At 52.5% G+C, this 21,002-nt stretch overlaps 9 protein-coding genes across 9 annotated transcripts; 6 read left to right on the top strand and 3 right to left on the bottom strand.

The window, feature by feature from the left end:
* Positions 1 to 157: 157 nt before the first annotated feature.
* Positions 158 to 1,126, top strand: AYO21_07308 (hypothetical protein; the record flags this gene model as incomplete). Its single annotated transcript, XM_022657265.1, has 1 exon — positions 158 to 1,126. One exon carries the CDS (start codon positions 158 to 160, stop codon positions 1,124 to 1,126), a length of 969 nt encoding a protein of 322 aa, XP_022510438.1.
* A 1,148-nt stretch (positions 1,127 to 2,274) lies between these two features.
* Positions 2,275 to 3,645, top strand: AYO21_07307 (hypothetical protein; the record flags this gene model as incomplete). Its single annotated transcript, XM_022657264.1, has 1 exon — positions 2,275 to 3,645. The coding sequence occupies one exon, from the start codon at positions 2,275 to 2,277 to the stop codon at positions 3,643 to 3,645; it is 1,371 nt and encodes a 456-aa protein (XP_022510437.1).
* A 50-nt stretch (positions 3,646 to 3,695) lies between these two features.
* Positions 3,696 to 6,179, bottom strand: AYO21_07306 (hypothetical protein; the record flags this gene model as incomplete). Its single annotated transcript, XM_022657263.1, has 1 exon — positions 3,696 to 6,179. One exon carries the CDS (start codon positions 6,177 to 6,179, stop codon positions 3,696 to 3,698), a length of 2,484 nt encoding a protein of 827 aa, XP_022510436.1.
* A 2,019-nt stretch (positions 6,180 to 8,198) lies between these two features.
* AYO21_07305 (hypothetical protein) lies at positions 8,199 to 9,259 on the bottom strand (the record flags this gene model as incomplete). Its single annotated transcript, XM_022657262.1, has 2 exons — positions 8,199 to 8,705; positions 8,759 to 9,259. 2 exons carry the CDS (start codon positions 9,257 to 9,259, stop codon positions 8,199 to 8,201), a joined length of 1,008 nt encoding a protein of 335 aa, XP_022510435.1.
* An 808-nt stretch (positions 9,260 to 10,067) lies between these two features.
* On the top strand, positions 10,068 to 11,204 carry AYO21_07304 (hypothetical protein; the record flags this gene model as incomplete). The annotated part of the gene is made up of 1 exon (XM_022657261.1): positions 10,068 to 11,204. The coding sequence occupies one exon, from the start codon at positions 10,068 to 10,070 to the stop codon at positions 11,202 to 11,204; it is 1,137 nt and encodes a 378-aa protein (XP_022510434.1).
* A 489-nt stretch (positions 11,205 to 11,693) lies between these two features.
* On the top strand, positions 11,694 to 12,668 carry AYO21_07303 (hypothetical protein; the record flags this gene model as incomplete). The annotated part of the gene is made up of 2 exons (XM_022657260.1): positions 11,694 to 12,119; positions 12,177 to 12,668. The coding sequence occupies 2 exons, from the start codon at positions 11,694 to 11,696 to the stop codon at positions 12,666 to 12,668; spliced, it is 918 nt and encodes a 305-aa protein (XP_022510433.1).
* A 1,857-nt stretch (positions 12,669 to 14,525) lies between these two features.
* AYO21_07302 (hypothetical protein) lies at positions 14,526 to 16,898 on the top strand (the record flags this gene model as incomplete). The annotated part of the gene is made up of 1 exon (XM_022657259.1): positions 14,526 to 16,898. One exon carries the CDS (start codon positions 14,526 to 14,528, stop codon positions 16,896 to 16,898), a length of 2,373 nt encoding a protein of 790 aa, XP_022510432.1.
* Positions 16,899 to 18,022: 1,124 nt separating this feature from the next.
* Positions 18,023 to 19,286, bottom strand: AYO21_07301 (hypothetical protein; the record flags this gene model as incomplete). Its single annotated transcript, XM_022657258.1, has 2 exons — positions 18,023 to 18,101; positions 18,178 to 19,286. The coding sequence occupies 2 exons, from the start codon at positions 19,284 to 19,286 to the stop codon at positions 18,023 to 18,025; spliced, it is 1,188 nt and encodes a 395-aa protein (XP_022510431.1).
* Positions 19,287 to 20,072: 786 nt separating this feature from the next.
* Positions 20,073 to 20,839, top strand: AYO21_07300 (hypothetical protein; the record flags this gene model as incomplete). Its single annotated transcript, XM_022657257.1, has 2 exons — positions 20,073 to 20,447; positions 20,498 to 20,839. 2 exons carry the CDS (start codon positions 20,073 to 20,075, stop codon positions 20,837 to 20,839), a joined length of 717 nt encoding a protein of 238 aa, XP_022510430.1.
* Between the last annotated feature and the right edge of the window lie 163 nt (positions 20,840 to 21,002).

The raw sequence follows: 21,002 nt of genomic DNA, 5'->3' as shown, positions 1-21,002 counted from the left end.
ACCCCTTAAGGGTGCCGAGGAACAACAATCAACATTTTGAGGTCAAGGTCAAGGTCACGCTCCTCGACGTCTAGGAGGTTCTACAAGTTCGCGATATATCAAGCATCACTAGCAACGCGCAATTTTGTCAAGTCACACCTATCAGAAACCAAGCGCAATGCCCAACTTCACCCGCTCGGTCCTCGTCACCGGCGGCACGACTGGTCTGGGGTTCCACGCCGCGGCAGAGATCGCGCGGCAGCGGCCTGACTGGTGCGTCGTCATCGCGTCACGCAGGGACGCAGAGGGAAATGCGGAATCGATCAACCGTCGCCTCAAGAGTGGGAACACAGTGCAGTTCGTGGCCCTGGACCTGGGCGACTTGAAGAACGTCAGGGCCTTTGTCGAGACATGGGCGCAGAAGAGCCTCCCACCCATCTCAACTCTGTTGTTGAACGCGGGAAGCCAGTTCCCCGCTGGCGGCATCAAATACACCGCGGACGGGTTCGAGGCGACCTTTGGCATCAACCACGTCGGACACGCCCTGTTGTTCTCCCTCCTCCAGCCTTACCTCGCAGACGAGGCGCGCATCGTCGTCACCGCCAGCGGCACGCACGACCCCGTGCAAAAGACGGGCATGCCGAACGCAAACTACACGACGGCCGAAGAGCTGGCACACCCGACTGGGCCGGCGCTCAAGATACCCGGCCGCCAAAGGTACACGACCAGCAAGCTGTGCAACGTGCTCTGGACGTACGCGCTCGACCGGCGCTTGCGACGCCTGCCAGACGACAAGAAATGGACCGTCGTCGCATTCGACCCGGGTCTCATGCCTGGCACCGGCCTCGCCAGACAGTATCCGGCCTTGCTGCAGTTCATGTGGAAGCGCGTCCTGCCCACCCTGATCCCGTTGTTGCGACTCGTGCTGTCGCCCAACATTCACAGGCCTGCAGAGTCCGGTGCGGCGCTGGCATGGCTGGCTCTGGATGACGGGGCGAGTGGGGTATATTTCGAGGGGAGGAGGCAGATCAAGTCGAGCGTGGACAGCTATGATGAGGCGAAGCAGGAGGAGTTATGGTCGTGGACGGTGAAGACTCTGGCGAGTGACGAGCAGGAAAGGCGGCTGTTTGAAGTTGTTCAGACGTAGACTTTGTTTATCTGATCGGTGGATGCTGGGTAATTAGTGGCTATAGGCCTTCTGGGCATGAGTCTCCCGAGTCGTATTGTCAATCAAGTTCATCTGCGTAAGATGTGCGCAACTACCGAGTCCCCTTTCGCTCCAGAAGCCGGCATAGTGACACAGGGAAGATCACAGACCAGCGCAGAGAGAGAAAAGGACGTTCCATGACAAAAATGCTCCTAGAGTAGGATGATCCCAGTAGGCGATGAAATGGGACATGGATAAAGGGCTGAGTACGGTGTGGTGTGGTGTGGCAGTAAGAGGCTGCAGAGCCCATGCGCCTCACTCTTTGTACAAGTAGACAGAGGAATGGCTGCCCTCTGACCTCATCTCACCCTCACCACAACACTCGACTCAACACCCTGTCACCTACTTATCTAGCCACTCTTCATTTGGGCTCTCCGAGCACGAGTAGCTCAGCCCTAGACCCCTCGAACGCACAATGACATCCACCGACCATACGAAGTACGAGGACGATCAACCCACCATCCCGGATCCTGGCCGCGTGCCACCAATCACCACCAGTCCTCAGCCAGGCCCGCGACACGCCCACCATTCCACATGCGGCATATTGTACGAGTTGCCAATCATCGCTAGACTAGTGGCTGTTTCGTCCAGTACCCCGAGAGTAATGTGGCAAAAATGCACGGTCGATCACTCCCCGTCCGACAAATGGAGCGAGAGGCCAGAGAAAAATCGACTGGTGAAAAATGATGGAGGCTGAATCAGGCACACTACTACTAACTAATTACTACAAGTACGAGAGAGACGCGCGACTGGCTGGCTACTCCGAAGGTCCCCCTCCCTGGCAGTGCCTGGTTCCCAGCGAGCTAGATACCGAGTCCCCCACCTGCAGCCAATCGCGGATAGGGCCGAATTGGGAAATCGTGCAATATTACGGCGCAGCCTCACTCATGAAGGGAGATAGATGGAGAGGGTGGATGAAAAAGAAGTGTACAAAGTACAGGCGGGGAATTTTTTTTAACACATATATAGAGAGAGTGTTGGTTTCCGTCACAGACGTCTATCTACAGATCCGGCATCCATCCATCCATCTACACATTTAACACAGCAGAAATCGACTACAGTGATACATACCAAAGCCGCTGCTGACCATGGGTGGCTCCAAATCACCGTACAACGACTACCGCGACTACGACTACGACGACCACTACGATGGCTTTGCCACGTCAAGTCAGCAACCATACGGAACATACACACCAAGCGACCACCAGTCCGCACGACTGAACCTACACCCAAATCCGTCCTTACCGCCGCCTCCACCACCAACATATACCCAAGCCATTGAAGAATCATCGGCCCAGTCAAGAGGAAAGGCCGCAGAAGCAGGCTATCCCTACTCCCAATCACTTTCGTCACCAATCTCACCAAGCCTCTCCATTTCCCCTTCCCGGTCACGTCTCCCATCACCGACCTCGCCAGGCTCATCGCTCTCTCGGTCCCCGTCACGCCTCCCCAAACCCATCGCCATCCCCGCAACGCTCGGCCAATACGGCTCGCCCTTTCTGCGCGCCTACCCGCCATGCCTCGCGCAATACCACATCTCCCCGACGCTGTTTCTCTCCTTTCTGGACAACCTGAACCGAGTGGCCGTCAAGTCACCGCCCTTGACGGCGCTCAGTCTCGCCGGGAACCTCGTCGGCATGGTACCCCTGGGCACGGCTCAGATTGTCGGGGGCGCCGTCAATCTCGCCGCCGAAGTGTCCGCGGGGGTGATCCAGCACGGGCGCACGGAGATAGAATTGCGTCGCGCCAACACCGACATCTTTCGACCGAGAGGTTTGAAAGTGGAGATTGCAAAGACCGAGGCCCTAGCCAAGTTGGTCGGGATGGAAGGTGTCTTTGGCGCCGACGGAAAGCTCAACAAGAAGGCGAGGCTGTTGCTGCCTCTGGAAGGCATCGCGGCGGACGGCGGCGGTGATGTCAGCGGGCAGCAGCGGAGGCTGGACGCCATGAAGCCCTGGATCGCCGAGCTGGACATCACACCGCTCCCCGAGATCGACGTCCCCGCCAATGCGATGAGTCGGCTGAACGTCAAGATCAACGAGCGGGACAGGCGGAATGGGGAGAAGAAACTGATCGAGAAGCGGAACAAGGTCCAAGGCCAGTACGAGAAGGAAGCGGGCAAGGCCCAGAGGGACTTTGACAAGGAGATGGCAAAGATCAACAAGGACCTGGACAAGCACCTCCGGGAAATCGACGACAAATTGGCCGAAGCCACGCGGAAGAACAAGTCCAGAGACGTCGCCAAGTTGGAAAGGGACAGACAGAGGGCGTTGGACAGGTATCACAGAGAAAAAAGCAAGGAGGAAAAGGACTTCCATAAAGACATGAAAGAGGTCGAAAAGGACAGGATGAAGGACGACAAGGAAGAGAAGAACATGCGCAACCTCAACTGGCTGGTGATAAGGGAACTGAATGCCTGGAGTGGTGATGGGCCGAATGTATATCTTCCCACACCCTAGCCAGGTCAGAATGTGTAATGGATACAGAGAAAACATACAGCAGTCATGGGTCATTGAGTCTCCTGTGGCGACTCAGCATCCTCTCCAATGTAGTCTGGTCGTTCCAAGGGCCCCTTTTGTTGTATGCCTTGCCCATCCCCAACAACAAAGACGTGATTCAGCTCATCCTGAATCTCGTTTCTCCTCTTCTCCCAGGTTTCCACCATAGCCAACTTCTCCTTCAACTCAGCAATCTCCTTTTCCACACCCAACTTCTCCTCCTCGGTACCGATTCGGACCAGTTCCCAATCAAATCCTTCCTCACCAAGGCCCAGGACTAGGTTGAATGTGTGGTATTTGCGAAGACTTGCACGTGTGGATAGAGTTATGACCGTGATACCCTTCTCCTTACACCGCTCATAAAGCAAGCCTTCAACATCTGAGGATACGGCAGAGGTTCCTTCATCGAGGAACGCGTACTTGGGCTCATGGTAGAACAGCCGAGCAATGGCCATGCGCTGTTTCTCGCCTCCAGAGAGCACATCCTTCCACTCCTTGCGCGTATCCCAACCGCCTTCTCTCGAGAGCAAGTGGCCGAGCTTGGCTTCCTCTAAAATCCGCTCGAGCTCACTATCCCGTCGATCGTTCTCCCGCATATCCATCTCCGTGTGCGGATAGATGACTTGGTCTCTTAGGGTTCCGATGCTGAGATATGGTCGTTGAGGGAGAAACATGATTCCGTCCATGCCATTGTTTCGAGGTCGCGAGACTAATCCGCGGTAGACAGGCCAAAGCCCACCAACAATGCGGGAAATGGCGGATTTACCAACACCGTTGGATCCTGATATCAGGAGATGTTCGCCACTGTGGACAACAAAAGAGAGAGATTCAATCAGCTCGTCACCACCATAGGGCCACAAGCCCGGTGCCACGACAGGGACATCCTCAAAGCGGACGCCGTCGAAGCCGTATTGGATCGTGCCTTGTACGTCCGCAAGCGAGTAGAGCTCTATTCTTTGAGAGGCTCGGCGGCTGACGGGCGCATAGGCGTTGGCGTGTACGCGGTGAAGTGTTGAGATGAGTTGGTACACTCGTGAGGTGTAGCCAGCCAGTTCAGAGAGGTCTTTGATGCTGTACATCATCCGACCACCCGCATCAGCAAGTGAGAGCATGAGTCTCTTGTTGGTAGTGAATTCTTTCATGTAAGTCCCAGACCGAGAAGATTCCGTTGCCTCTTTACCCGAGCTTGAAGTAGATTCGAGAATCGCATTCAGCCCAGCCCAGGCAGGCAGGTAAACGGGAATGGAGGTAATGATATAACCAAAAGCGGACCATGAGTACTTCAGAATAAAGTCTTCAAGCATATTATACCGGACTTTGACGTTGTAAATTCCCTCCATCCAGCTTCGGAGTTCTTTGAATGATTTATCGAGGTAGACCTTTTCGACGTCAGCACCACCGTAAAAGGCGACCTCTTCTGCGTTGGCGATTAATCTGGCATGGAGACCCCGGAAATCTCCTTCTTTCTTGCCCTCCACCGCCTTCAGTTTCCCAAAGGGCGGGGAGAGCCTCCGAAGCATGGTAGCTGTGCCAAAGTAATTAACCAAAAGGCCGGTAAGAGCCAAAGGACCGAGTGATCGGTAGAGTTGGTAGTTAAAGACAAAAATGTCCACCAGGGGTTTTCCAAGAGAAGAATACAATGATGCTGCTGCTGTACAAAATAGTGTCAGATCTTGTGTGATGAACTGGTCTGCGCCTTCGACTCCACCATCTAGATTCGTGAGTTTGTAATACGTCAGGTTTGAGTTCAGGTAGAGATCGTGGATATATCTCGTTAGCCGCGTGCGGAAGGCAATCGATATTTTGGATTGGAGGAATTTGATCATCGAGTTTGTGTACGAGGCCAACGTGCCGATGGAAAGCCATCTTAGAAGCCCGAGCAGGAATTGCTTTCCATGCCCTCCGACCAGGTCTCGGACGATTGCACCGTCCAGCCTCGCGACCAGTAGAGACAAGTATGTCCTCAAGATTAAAAAGACGGCATGGCTCAGCAGTAACGCAGTCTCCTTGCTCCGGAATCTCGGTATCATGATGTTCGCTAGACTGAGGAATTGGTGGAGGAAAGCCAGGTTGAGGCCAGGCTTAGTCTGCGCGGGAGGAGGGCCATACGCCGGAGTTGAAGTACCACTAGCCAACCGGGTGACCCGTGGAGGCGTGAGAAACAGTCTGCGATGGGCATCGAACGTGGTCGAGCGTGTGGGATGGATGATAACTTTGGAAGTGGTGTCGCCTTTGGGCACATATATGATGCGTTCTCCTCCCTTCCCTCTTAAACCACTATTCTTGCGGACCAAAGCCTGTCCCTGCGCCTTCTCCTTTGAGCGAGCCTGCCACCACTTGAAACCGCCATAGCTAGAGGAGAGGATGGACAGGATGAGGGCAGCGGTGGCAGCAATTTTGGCAGATTTCGGGGTGCGGCGTATACGGGAACGCAAGAGGCCAAGGTAATGGTTGTACAGGACCATCAACGGATCCTCCTTCGACGGCACCGGCATTTTGACTGCGTTAGAGAGGATGGCAGAAGGTGAAGTGTTCACCTGGGAGAAGGACAAAGCATCATGGTCTGCTACCACATCATGTCGAGCGAGGAGGTATAATGATGTGTAGCATCGTCTATTTTGATCATGCTTCGGCGTACGGCGAACAATCGAGGTACATGTCTTGAAGGGACCGAGATATGTGCTCGTAACTGACGCAAGGCGAATCGCCGAGAGGGGCTGGTCACGGCTGGTGTTGGTTGAACCGAGTAACTGGTGGCTGTTCACGTGGAGGATCAATAGATTGCCGCTTTTACAACAACAGCACATCATCACAATTCTCCCCTCGAACCATTTGTGCCGCTCTTAAGTTCTGGAAACCCTTCACCCCCCTACCGCATTCCAGCATCCCGTGTTGTACCGTTCGTTCAAGTTTCAGAGCTCAAATTCCCTTCTTTTTGCTTTTCGATTTTCTCTCCTTCAGTGACGCGTATTCTTTCACTTACATCCGTGCTTCTTCAGAATTCGGTACTCTCTTTACCGTCTCTCCTTCGCTCACGCTATATGTTCTCCACCCACATACCTGCGATGCCACGCTGCCATTGACCCCCACCATTAACTCCTTTGCAAGGAGATACCTCGCCAGAGACTATTACTTTGCATGGGGTGAATCGCCAAACTGCGCATATTACTTTAGCATGGCTGAGGGTGGACCAGTCTAGATCACCATGGAGTCGAAAAACAGGACCGCGACATTAATCGTGGAGAGTTAGTGTGCCTTGGTGCTGGGTCGTCTGGGCATGTTCTTGCGGTAGATGACCATACTATGGTGAAGGTTGCCATTAGAACAGGCAATGAATATATTGACAAACAATTACTCGAAAGTCATTTGATTGAACGGAAAATCCTCGAGCGACTTGAAAAACAGTCGAATATGTGAGCCGAAGTACACAATCAACCGCGGACTAGTACTCGAAAGGCTGGTGGAAAGCCTAAGAGACCGACTGAGCTGTCTTCGAAAACACAATAAGTTGCCTTCCGCCGACGAGGCATTCAGATGGTCAATCCAGACGGCAGAGGGATCTGCATATATGCACGAGAAAGGCGTTGTTCAATGTGATTAACCTGTCTCAACACCCTTCTGGACAAGAATGATTGTGTCAATTCCTGCGATTTTGGGGGATCATCAATCGACGGCTCCATACCTCGAGCAGAGCCCGATACCGATTTTCAACGTCCTGGAAGAGACGACGATACGGCGGACGTACAAGACGGCTTGTTTTATCTCGGCAGCATCATCTTTGAGATCTGGACAGGGAGCCCTCCGTCTTGGAGCGAATCTCCCGCGGACCGTCAACGACCATTTCCAGATTTGGTTGGTGTTCTTCTGCTATTGTGATGAATTGCTGGCAGGGCAACTATCATTCAGCTACGGAGGTTGTCACGGCACTGGAAGCACTCTGAGAAGAGACGGATGCTTGCAATTGTCGCTTCCGTCAAGAATGATGATTGAAAGACTCCCAAAGCTTCAAAAATGGATAAATACCCAGAGAGTTTGAGACATTGCCAACAGCTCTCTCACCTCGAGCTTTCATCCTCACACTCCTTTGCAAAGCGGGTACGGTAAGTCTAACCGCGGTGCTCTATTTCCCTCCAAACGCTTGGCCTCGTCACGGCTTTTTTACCCTCCCTGTTTATTGTGTCTGTAGCTCCAGTTTATCGTTGAAGAGGTAGGCTATTGCTTCAATTGAATGGCAGTGCTGAACTGTTTCTGCCCCCTTTGGCATCCCTTATAGCGGGCGGGAGATCAGGTGTATGTCCTTGCATAAATCGTGTTGATGATTCCCAGTGCAATTTATTTGATACCACCAGAAAATCGTGGTCCCTGTGACGGAGTAGATAGATATCGAGTACGCCTCAGTTGTCATAGTATTATCATATGTCCAAGTTCCTCCCCAACAGGTCTACTTCCCGAGCAGCACCATTTATCATCTATATCTATCCTCGCCACAAGGCTAGCTCCGCCAATAACACTGATTATAAATGCCCGTTCAATTGTCCCTTTTGCTCCGCAATCGGCGTCAACAGAGAGCCCTTGTCCACCGCGTTCTGGAGGTTCTCCAACACCAACAATTCCATCTCGCGCTGTGTCTCGTAGGTACTCGTGCCGATATGCGGCACGATAAAGACGTTCTGATTCTTCAACAGCCCTTCTTCCACTTTGGGCTCTTCTTCAAACACGTCCAGTCCGGCCGAGGACACTTTGCCGCTTTCCAGCGCGGCCACCAGGTCCTTTTCGTTCATAAGTGCGCCTCGCGCCGTGTTGACAATCACCACGCCGTCCTTCATTTTGGCGAATTCAGGTGCGGATATTATGTGTCGTGTTTTGGCATTAAGGGACAGGTTCAAGCTGAGCACGTCCGACTGGGCGAGTAATTCGTCGAAACTGAGGTACGTCGCATCACCTTCGAGCTCTGTCGGTAGCCGTGTTCGGTTGTGGTAAGCGATCTTCATCCCAAATGCTCGCGCTCGGTGAGCCATTGCCTGGACGGAGTCAGTGTATAATCATTACAGGTAATGAATGACATGGCACTTACTCTGCCAATTCCACCCATTCCCAAGATACCTAGCACTTTGCCCTTTGGGTCGTGTCCGAGTTGGCTCTTCCCGCGCCATCTGCCTTCTCGGATCGCCACTAAAGGCACCCATGCCAGCCGCAGAGCGCCCAGCATGAGAAAGATGCCGACATCAGCAGTGGCGTCGTCCACCGCTATCGGTGTGCTGGAGATCTTGATTCCCCTTTGTGTGCAAGCGTCCACATCTATATTGTCGTATCCCGCACCGTTGTGGCAGATGTACCGCAGAGTCTGAGGTAGGACTGAGATCAGCTCTTGATCGAAGAGGCCTGTTTCTGACGTGGATAGGTTGGAGCGATAGAGAGCCACTACGTCGTCGTACTGGCCAGTCTTGCAGTTGGAGAGGAACTGCTCGCGTGTACCCTTTCTGAATTCCTTCAGATTATATTTGGAACTCAAGCCCTCCCACTCTTTATTTACGTGTGCCAATCCACCGATAAGGAGAACGCTAGGTTTCGACATGGTAGCGGTTGTAGAGACGGTAGTGAGGGATCGTTTGAGAGAAAATATACGACTTAGGGAGACACTGGCTGGCAACGCCTTTTGTTTAAAGCAAGAGGACAAGGCCAACATTGCCATGACTTGCCAGCCATGAAAAATTGTCGGCCGCTGGGTGCCACTTTGCGGGATACAGTCTCCCAGCGTCGCCTTTGGGTGCAACAGTGATGGACGGAGGTGGGCATTCCGTCGGCATTTGAAATTGCGAATATCGCAATGCGGTCGCGGTATCACCCCGCACGGTCAATAGCCGCTTTATTTCTCGACCCCCACACCATCCGACTTTCTCTGTGACTGGCTGGGTGCTTGCTGGCCAAGTCGCCCTCAGGGTCGGAGTCTCCCTCGCCCTCGCCGAAGATCACTCGTATAGACCTTGGTCCAGGCATCGGAGAAAATCCCGCTGCCCGACCGATGGGAGTACAGGCGCGGTGCCATCTGGTGGGTGCCATATTACCTGTCATACCTGTGTGGGATCAATGTTAAGGCGTTGGGGTCAGCTTTCAGACAATCTAGTGCCATTATTCGGCTCTTCAATCGGGGTGCATTCCGCGAATGTGTTCCCAGAACAAGGTCGATAATTGTGTGTTCTATCTAGCAAACCCTCCTCTGAGGGGACAGTAACAGACAAAGGTTGACTGGCCAGACGTGGCTATAACAATAGGAAATATGGATTCTTCAGAAACAGTTCGTGCATTGGTGCTACATGGCAAGAATGACTTGAGACTGGTAAGAAACCGAGCTTCTGCTAGACCAACATAACACTGACGGAAATATGGTTGATCAGGAGACGAGACGACCACCTGTTCTGCAAGCTGGCGACGTCCAAATAGCAGTCAAGGCAACAGGTATTTGCGGCTCGGATTTGCATTACTACCGTCTCGGACAGAACGGAAATTTTGTTGTTCAGGCGCCACTCGTCCTGGGTCATGAGGCATCAGGTGTTGTTACTGCTATTGCTGAGGGCGCAAATGGGGACGTCCATCCCTCGAATCTCAGAGTCGGCGACAGAGTTGCCCTGGAAGTCGGATTCCCCTGTCGCTCGTGCGGTCTGTGCACCATTGGTCGGTACAATCTATGTTCCAAGCTGTCATTCAGATCTTCTGCAAAGACATTCCCACACATCGATGGTACCCTGCAGACGGTGATCTCACAGCCAGCCGCTATGTGCTACAAGCTACCAGAAAATGTCACCTTCGAACAGGGTGCCCTGGTAGAGCCCCTCGCCGTCTCGCTACATGCATTGAACCGCAGTCAATCTGGGGGATCGGGAGTGGGAGTGCCTCTGGTTGGGTCCAGCGCCTTGGTCTTGGGAGCGGGTGCCGTGGGAATGTTGACTGCAGCTGCCCTGTCAGTTGCTGGGGTATCTAAGATTGTTATCGCAGACATCGACGGCCCCAGACTAAAGATCGCCGCAACACTGGGTGGTGGCAAGTTCAAGTTGAAGACATTCCTTATTCCTCGAAAGCCTCCTGCGCAGGCCATCTCGGAGATCCTGTCGGAAGCACAGGAACAGGCGGCAGAGATCTGCAAGGCAGAGGGATTAGAAACGGGATTTGATCGAGTGTTTGAGTGCTCTGGTGCTCCACCGTGTGTGCAGATGGGCGTGTATGCAACGGCAGCAGGCGGGAAGCTGGTCTTGGTTGGAATGGGCACACCAGTTCAAACCTTGCCTTTAGGTGCAGCTGCTCTGCGAGAGGTGGACATCATCGGCGTCTTCAGATACGCCAATTGCTATCCTGCTGCCATTGCGCTTTTCGCCAGTGGTCAATTAGACGGTGTTGCGGAGGATCTGATCACGCATCGGGTGGCACTTGCAGATGGAGAGAAGGCATTCAGAGTAGCGTCTAATACGGGACTGGAGGGAGAGGACGAAGGGAGGGTACCTGTCAAAGTGGTGATCACATCATGATACACCAGGCTCTTGTTTGCAGACATGCGAAAAGCTCTGAAGATAGTATACCTAGAGCATTGGGTCTCAGGAATTCGGCTGGCAATGTTGAACTGCGCTTTAGGCATTCCACCAGCGGCGCGTCGCGTCCCGATGTGCGGAACAACTTGAATCACAAGCTGCGCAAAGAATTGTCCGCAATTCAGGATACCACTGGATGATCATGGCTCTCCATGAGGTGGATTAGCGGACTTTCTTCCTCATGTCAATATGGAAGAGAGACTAAAGATATCCGGCGCATGATGTTGCCTTGTTGTCATGAATTCACTACCACCTAGCACAAGCTAGTAAGTAGATTGTTTGGGGCCTGACGTCAATTCTCCGGCTCGCATGTGCTCGGACTAAGTGAGCAAAGAACGTTTCAACCGGTGTCTAAAATTATCTTCGTTCCTTTCCATCAGTCGCAGCTAATTGACCATTATCAGAATCACGCAAATTCTTACGGCAGACATGACAACACGAAAGATCCTCGTAACAGGTGCTACGGGCAAGCAGGGCGGCGCTGTCGTCAAAGCACTGCTTGCAAACCCACCTCCCTTCGACTACGAAATCCTGGCAATCACCCGCAAGACCACCTCCAATGCGGCCAAAGCACTGGCGTCCAAGCCCAAAGTCACCCTCATCGAAGGGGATCTTGACGACTGTACAAGCATCTTTACAAAAGCTGGAGGCGTCGGGGCGGTATGGGGCGTCTTCTGCGTGACGCTGCCCAACCTCAAGAGCAAGGTGGAGGGCAAGGAGACACAACAGGGAAATGATATGGTGGATGCGGCTATCGCTCACAAAGTCAAACATTTCGTCTATACCTCTGTCGATCGTGGTGGCCCAGACAAATCTGAAGTAGATGCCACTTATGTTCCTCACTTCGTTTCCAAGGTTTGTCCGGCCGTTCAAGCCGCGAGCGCATACAACAAGTACTAACCCTCATCCCAGTACAAGGTGGAGAAACACCTAAAAGAGAAGGTTCGAGGAACAGATATGACCTATACCATCTTGCGACCGACAGCATTCATGGACAATCTCACACCCAACCTCCCAGGCCGCATCTTCGCTGCGACTTGGCATACAATGGGCGACAAACGGCTCCAATTGATCGCAGTAAGAGATATTGGTGTCTTTGCAGCCAAGGCCTTTGGCGCCGCCGAGACAGACGAATATAAGAACACTGCAATCAGCCTCGCCGGCTGCGATCTGACCCAAGCCGAGGCTGACGAGATCTTTTGGAAGGTGCTGGGACGACCAATGCCTCGATCATACGATTTTGTGAGCCACTTTCTCATGTACATGGTGCCCGAAGCAGGCACCATGATTCAATGGTTTAAAGAGCAAGGGTATGGAGCAGATTTGGCACAATGTCGACGACTCAACGAAAACATGCTCGACTTTGAGGCATACCTCCGAGAGGAGAGCGGCTTCAAGCGCTAAGGTCTGGCACAATCAAACCACATTGCAGTGATCATCGACATCGTTGGTGGTAGAAACCTCTCATCTCATCTCAGTGTCACCAGCGTCAGCATGGAGTCTGGCGTTGGTTGTGTGGGGGCCAGATCCTCCATTCAGTTTCCTCCGAGTGACGATTGATGGAGCCTTGGCTATCTTCCTTCAATCTGTTTCTGTATCACCAGCTGTCAGTGCTGCATGTCTACGTCATTGCCCCAGGGCTGCCGATATAACCGGGACGGCGCGTGCTAGTTGGGTAATATGTGGAGGACCATCTGTGACCATAATACGAGTGCTGGCAGGTTAAGCTTTTGTCCTTTGAATATACAAGTGTCGCACCAACCTGATGGCCAAACTAATCTCTGAGCGGATGGATCTGAAGTTTTTCTGGAAGCATGACAGTTTGGCTACTATATTTGCCCTTTGTGATCTATACGGTCGCCCGTGGGCTGTTGTGGCTGTTCATTGTAGAGATGTTTATGTTTCCATGTGGAAAGACTGGCCGAGAATAAAGGGATCAAGCTTCAACTTGTTCATGCAGCCTCCGAGACGCAGGAACAAGGAGCCACTGGGAGCCTTGCAGTGGTTGATTGGCTGGTGGCGCAATTTGACGAGTGGCTAGAGTGGCACTTGAAACGCAGGCTAATGTTTGGAATGCGAACGACTTTGTTCCCTGCCACACCTTCTGTCCTTATCATTCTCCCCCATACTTTTCCGAAATCCCCTACCCTGTGCCTATCGTTTGCCTCTTTGTCATCCATCATGACCACCCGTCTGAAATGAAAGGGGCCACAAAGGACCTTGCTTTTCTTGGTTGTGTGCCATCAGTGAGTTGTCCAGGTCGGTTTGGGCACAGTCAGGGCGTTTGAGAGGTTGATTGTTTCACTCACTTCACTTTCATCATGTTGTGCCACTGCCTCACCGCAACAACCTCACTACGAGTACTGATGATCTCGGATGTCGTTTGTCAATATGAGTCGCAATCCTCTTGTGCCGGACCTAATAGACTGTGCGCCCCCTCCAACGCCTCCACAAAGCTTCGACCTTAAGGCTATCTGCAAGATCAATCCAAAGAAAAAATATCCCGCACCAACCACATCTGTTCCCTGCTATGCCACGCGGACTAAGGCTAAACTCTAGCACCTGAAACGCAGAGTCCTTCAGAACCCAGACCCTTATCCCACTGTGCTGGGTTGGCCTATCGATAGCAGGCCGTGATGTCTATCCCGCAGCCTTGACCCCAGAAAGGGGACACCATCTACGAGTGCATGGGCATCATGGGTCAAAGCTGGTTCCATCCGACCCCTTGCGCTTAGATGCCGATCGAAATATTCCCATATCCATGCTCCACTCGCTCATCTGCTGGTTCGCAAGCTCTCGTTTCTTGTCTATGGTCGCCTGCCTTCTGCCCAACCTGCTGGTCAGCCGTTGACCCCAAGTGAAGTCGTTCGCTTATCGACCTACCGTTCTTTACCATTGTTCTCTCAACAAACACGAACAATGCTTGCGCAGGCATTGTAGTTTCGCTTTGTCCCAGAGATCAATGTGATCCATTGTCACTCCTTTCATCCTCACTCCCTTTGTTGTTTGTTCTTGTCGCTCCTTTGTCACGGCCGTGCCGGTCCATTTGCTTTTCTACCGTTCTTTTGAGCTTCGACAGTTCGAACCACCAATCCTTTCAGACAAAAGATACTCTGCGAGTACTACACGGCCTCTTCAAAGAACTCAGATCTTTTTCGCGAATCAACCTCTTTGCGGAAAACTCCCATACCTTCGACGACTCTTCTTGCTCGTCACCAGAAGTATTCACCCTTTACCTTTAGCGACTCTGCGAACTTCATCATGCCCATCAAGTCAACCTTCAGCAGCGCCCTCTTCGGGTTGCTTGCTACACTACCTCTCATCTCAGCGCATACATGGATCGAACAGTTGATGGTTATTGCTCCAAATGGTACTTTGGTCGGACAGCCAGGATTTCCGCGCGGAAATGTCTTGCGTGGAACTCCCCAGTTCAATGATCCGGCGATGGTCAATCTCATTCCACCCGATGGACGTCCAATCAACCAGATCCAGTCTTCTGACCTCATGTGCAAATCCACCCAAACATCCCAAACCCAAACCGATGGTTCTCCGAGACTGCAGGCTCCTGCTGGGGCAGGTGTTGCACTGCGCTTCCAAGAAAACGGCCATGTCACTTTGCCAGACAACCAACCCGGCAAGCCACCCAATCGAGGCACAGTTTATGTCTACGGAACCTCTGAACCCAACCCCGACGACTCTTTCCTTGCGATCCACCGTGTTTGGACGCCTGACGGCTCCGGTGGTGATGGTCGCGGCCGTCTCTTGTCCACTCGCAACTTCGACGATGGGCAATGCTATCAAGTGAACGGCGGTCAGATCTCCCAACAACGTCAACAGCAGTACGGTCATCCTTTCGACGATCTGATGGGCCAGGATCTCTGGTGCCAACAAGACATTCAGATCCCAGATGATGTACCCACGGGTCAACCTTTTACCCTATATTGGGTCTGGGACTGGCCGACGTTGCCAGGTGCTCCAGGCTATCCCAACGGCAAGCAAGAAATCTACACTACCTGCATGGACATTGATATCGTTGACAATACCGACGTCAACGCGGTCTCCAAGGCCCAGGTTAACTATGCTCCTGGTCAACCTCTTGACAATGCTGCCGTGTCTGCTCAGATGACCGATCTTGCCAATCCTACTGCCGTCACAGGTCAGACCATCCCTTTCACCGGCCCTGCCACCACCTTTCTTTCACGTGTATCGCCGACAACTACCACCCGCATGCTAACGTCCACTTCTTACACAGGTTCTACAATTGCCTTCTCCGCCTCAGCTACAGGGCCTGTCTCTGGTGGTGCAAGCGAAGCTAGTGTCTTCGCTGCTACAGCATCCGAGACTGGGGTTCCTGGTTTCCTAAGCGTCCATGTGGGTTCAACAGCTGGACCAGGTGTCGAGACCCAAACCTTTAGTGTCATTCCGATCGGTGTATTCACTACCACTACTGATAACGCCCTGGCGCAACAAACTGGCGGTTCAGATGACGGAGATGGAAGTGGCCGTGGTGGGCGTGGCGGCAACAACAACGATGGTACGTTACCATCCCCATGGATCTTCTCGGTACTTTCCAACTGGCTGAACGGCCTGGCCGCTGACTCTACTGCCTCCCCAGAACCTCAAGTGACAGCCGCTCCAAATGCTGCCGGCAACGTCGTCGTGGCGACTTTTACCGAATATGAATCTGTTTACGAGACCGTTTACGAGACTGTATATCTAACGCAGTACACGAAGCGAGATGCAGGTGAGTCTCACTATCCAACTGCCCTGGGGCTCATGGACGGCGGTCTTGCCTCTGTGACGACCTCTGACTCCCTTCCCATCCACACTCCTTCGTACCCGTCCAATTGCTTCTGGTGCCCAACTGGCTCGGCGAATCCGAGGTTCACCCAACTGAGTGGCCCACCACCTTGGCTCAGCGGCGCTTGGGCGACGAGAACTCGGTGGCCTCGTCCGCATCCGACAGACTTGGGGACATACAGCAACAGCGGCACCAGATTCGGTGGCAGACATGGCTTGACGGCGGAAAGCACAATCACAATTTCAAGCACCCTAAGTGTGACAACATATGTGCCTTCGACTTCGGCTGCCGCTGCAGTGGTTCCTGTGTCTTTGGCTCCGTCACCAGTATTGACAGGGGCCGCAACCACTCAAAGGGCTGTTACCCTTGACGGTACATCGACCCTGACGACATACTTAGGATCTACCTCTGCCTCTGGTGCTGTCAACGCTGATGCTGATGCTGATTCCTCCACTGTTGCCGTGCCGCTGTCGAGCTACACTCCCCAGCCCTTCCCTCCTCTTCCCTCCTCAAGCCCTACAGACACAGACAACTATTCTGCCCAATCCCCTTCATCATCCATCCCGTTCTCTTCAACCTCCACAGCTACAGTCACAGTCACGATCTCTCCCTCTGCCTCTCTACCTACATCACTGCCACCAGCGAATGCGCCAGGAGACCAGGCACTAACGTTCGCTGTTCTTCCAATTGCAGATACTTCACCAAGGCCTACCCCAGCACCAACAGTTTCAACAGATCACTCCGTGTTCCGACTCAGGGCACGGAACCCCTTTATTTGGCTAGGCTGGACCGCGCAGCAGGCAGAAGCAACCCAGGGTGTTTCTTCCTCATGACCTGAGCGATGACCATTGGGAAGCTGGACCTCGATATGAAAACATTTACTGTACATAGCCGGATCGCATCATTATGGACAGCAAAGGAAGAGCCGGGCTTCTCTTGCTTGGCTTTGTAACGAATCAGCGCAAGGGGAAAAGGGTTATCTACGGTACCCAGTCCAGACAAACGCTTGACATCTCCTGCTATTTAGAGGAGAAGGTCGAAATCGACCAGGCCTGGAGCTTGGAAATGGGGGTTATGGTGATCTCAGCCACATTCTTCATGATCTACTGCATTTTGCACGGCTTCCACACGGCTGAACTAGTTGGGAATGGATGCGTCGACCTGCCGCTGTATGGTTGGGCGCAGGAACCCGGACCAGGTTGGAGGCCATATTTTTTCGATTCTTGCATGTCATGTCCGTACATATGAGACACATCACACACAATTCACATGCCACTTTCACCATTCATCTAGATTGACAAGTGTCTGCGTCTTTTCAAAGTGTTTTCTGCGGTGTAGGCCCGAGGAATGGAAAGGGGCACATTGCCCATTATAGGATGGGAAAGCCTTATCGTGCCTATTGTGTTGGTAGAGAGTCTCAACGGCCGCAACTATTATCTAAGAGGGATCTGCATTGAGCACAGACGATGAGAGGGAAAGGGAGAAAGGAATGTGCACGGAAAGGAAAGAAGAATAGTCGTTCGTGTACGTGTACGTGTATTCATTAATATTAATTAGGTATTGGTGCTGTACATTTCTTAAGTAACCAACCAAGCTTCAGATGATACGGTGTTCCAGGTATGAGAATGTAGTGATTGAATGGAGAGGTGAGAGGTCTGCCCGTTCTTCCCAGCCCCTTTGCCCTAGCTCGCTGTCCCTTATGCCTGGTGCCTGACCTGACCTGACCTGACCTGACCCGAAACGCCGAGGAGGTAACCGAGTACTCAGTAGGTCTAATGACAATTCGATCAGGAGAGCAAGTAACACGCCACTCGCCCGCACCGAGTACCAAGTACTTTGTAGACGCCACCATGTGATAATCGTGGATATTGTTGACATTCTATCGTGCCGAAGATTTTGTTATACAAATTAAGATCGCCAGAGGCCTCCTTGCATAAGGGTGGTGTCTGGCAAAAGCCTAGGATGACTTGATCGGTTTCGTGTATTTGAGCTCCGTGCCCCAGACGTAGTCCCAGAATTTGGATGTCACACCGAACCTGAGAACCATGTTAGCCCATATGTACATTTTATATCGATAGAGAACATGACTTGGTCGCTGTTGCGCAAACTTACCCAAGCTCGAAGTTCTGGTAGTGATGTGCCAGATGATACTTCTTCAAATCCCTCACGTAGGCGGGCAGTTGATGGTGATGCAGCCAGTAATGCGTGCAGTCGTAGCAGACGTAGCCGAAGATGCCACCGCTGAAGACTGTGACGGCGACGTACCAATTGTACCAAAAGACAAAATGGGCGAGTTTGTAGAAGGGTGTTGCCAGAATGAGGAACAGTGTCGGCGGCATGACAAGCCGATATTTGTCCATGGGCAGGTAATGATGGATCCCGTGAAGGAGGAAATGCAGGGTGAGGAAGACGGAGTGATCAGGGAGATAGTCGTCAATGTGGAACAGAAAGCGGTGCAGGAGGTATTCCACCAGCGTCCACAAAAAGAGACCCAGGCACCAGTATGCAACACCCACGGCTGGACTTTCAAGGTTGCTGATTCCGAGGACAGACCCGTAGATGACTGGAGGCAGCCATAGGATCGGCACCACGTACCAGGCCGTCTTGCTGAGCGGTTCAAGGAAGTTCCCAAACAATGGCGCAGAGTCACCACCCCGGTAGTGTCGCGGTCGATGGACTTGTTCGAGGTAGAATTCCTTTGAGAACTTGCCAAAGATCATCTGCGGGAAAAGTGGCCGATTCAAATCCAGGAACTTGTGTGTCTTCCAATCCTGATCCAGATCCGTCTCTTTGGAGAGATCGTCTTCAGACGACATGCCGGTTGACGCGTAGAGCGGTCGGGAGGGGAGGTTCTCGGCTTGCACACCATTTGCTTTTAGTTCTTCGTTCCCTTCGATTGTCGCAGGCAGCGGGACCACTTGGTCTGGACGTGAGGAGTCTACTGCGGTCTTAAGAACGGCATCGGTGGGTACGAAACCAATCAGGCTCTCCTCCAGGATCTCATATGCGGTCTCGGTGTGGAAATGTGAATCTTCATCTTCCAAAATCTTCTTGACATCTTTTCCCCCAAATTCAAGTATCAACTCGCCGCCACCAGGGTGATCGTCGATAAAGTCCGTCACATCAAAGACACGTTCACCGATCGTCACGTAGCACGACTTCCGACTATTATGCTGTTCCACCTCGGCACGGGTTATTGTAGGGAGCGTCTTGCCCGGCATGTCGAAGTACGGAGAGAGAGGATTGAGGAGAGATTGCTGGCTAGGAGGAACGAGGGACGACGAAAGCGTGGAGTGCACGCAGAACTAGAAGAGAGACCTGGGAGTCACAGGCACCAAGGGGAGAGATGCTGACATGAAGCGGACTGCTTGGAATTACAAGTACTTTGTAGGGAAATTTATCAATGTTTGCAGTTTGCGGCTTTTTGCCTCCTGTCAATCTCTTGGTTGGCGGGATCCAGGGGGCTTTGTTCGTGTCTCCAGCGCCCAATGACAGAATCCCGCCGCCTTCCGCTGCCGGAGCCAAGATGGCGGATGGGCACTCGTTGTCACTCCACCAGCATCACCCGTTGATGCCGACATGACGCCAACTAGATTACATAGCCACGTGATGATGATCCACGTGTTATTCACTTAACGCGTCCACTACGGTGGGCTTTTCGATGACGAAGTGCAGTTGGATTTTCACAGATGTATCGATACACTCAGGAGGAGGAGGCAACACCAATGTCTGCCTAATCTCGACAACCATAAATTCTTCAGAAGAAGCCTCGCTCATCTTGTTATCGGACTTGCCATCCTGCAATCTGTGGTACGGTGCACATAATGAAACGGAAGTTTTCTGCCGAAGAGCCCTCTTCCTCCCAGACTCCCATTGATACGGAACCCGATAACACCTCTTCAGCAAAGGAGGAGACAGTCGACCCCGATGATCTCTGTCCCATCTGCCATTGTCTCATTTACAAACCAATCCGAACCAGATGCAACCATACACTTTGCCAGTCGTGTATGGCCTTGTGGGCGGATGTGTCAGTAACATCCCAGTTAACCGCGGTTGGACTCGACGATGAGGTGGCAGTCATGCTGCCTCACGAGATCGAAACCCGTTGCCCCATGTGTCGGACGTTTACCATTTCAACCCTAGACCCGACCAGAGAAAGAGCCCTCCAGCGATTATATCCCGTCTCCTACCAGGCACGTGAGGCCGAGTCCCAAACAGCCGAGGAAGATGGTTCTGCCTCAACCATTGAGACGCTAACCGTTCATATCGGAAACGAACATACAGAAATCAGAGCCGAACAGGGGTCGAATAATAAGCACCATTGGAAGTTCTTTATTCGACCCTCGAGAACTGACTTGATTGAAGAGGTCCAAGTGTTTCTAGTAAGTCCCATTCTGTCTTGCAACCGGGATTCACCAACATGTGACATCAGCATCCTACTTTCAGAAATCCAATCGTCGTTCTTGAATGGCCTCCATACGAGATCAGGCGTCTTGGATGGGGCTATTTTACAATTTACGCCAATATCATCTTAAAGCCTGGCTACAGCTGGGTGAGTCCTGAGGCGGAAGGCACCCGCGACGGCGCACCAAAGGGCAAGTTACCGCTAGAATGGACATTGGACTTCAATGGCCGTGGATCGCAAGCACGGATCAGACTTAAAGTCAGAAAGGAGAAGGAAGGCCAAGAAGCGGAATTAGACATTCAAAGAGAACACGTACGCAGATCTTACGCCCGACAACGAGAAGCAGATCCTGATTGGGAAGAAACGTGACTGGTTAGTGCAATACAAGCCCGAAAAGAACGTGCGTGCTATGATCCGATTCCTTGTGTCCTTTGTTGGGACAATGCGTCTGCGGCCTTGTGTCGCAACAGACGGGCAAAGGCAGTGGCTTCTTGTCTACTGACAGTTCGCCAACTTCTTTTTCCCAAGTCAT

This window comes from Fonsecaea monophora (assembly GCF_001642475.1).
Source record: "Fonsecaea monophora strain CBS 269.37 chromosome Unknown Scaff55, whole genome shotgun sequence".
NCBI classification, from domain to species: Eukaryota; Fungi; Ascomycota; class Eurotiomycetes; order Chaetothyriales; family Herpotrichiellaceae; genus Fonsecaea; species Fonsecaea monophora.
The sequence above is the reverse complement of the archived record's forward strand: the minus strand, read 5'-3'. Positions and strand labels throughout refer to the sequence as shown.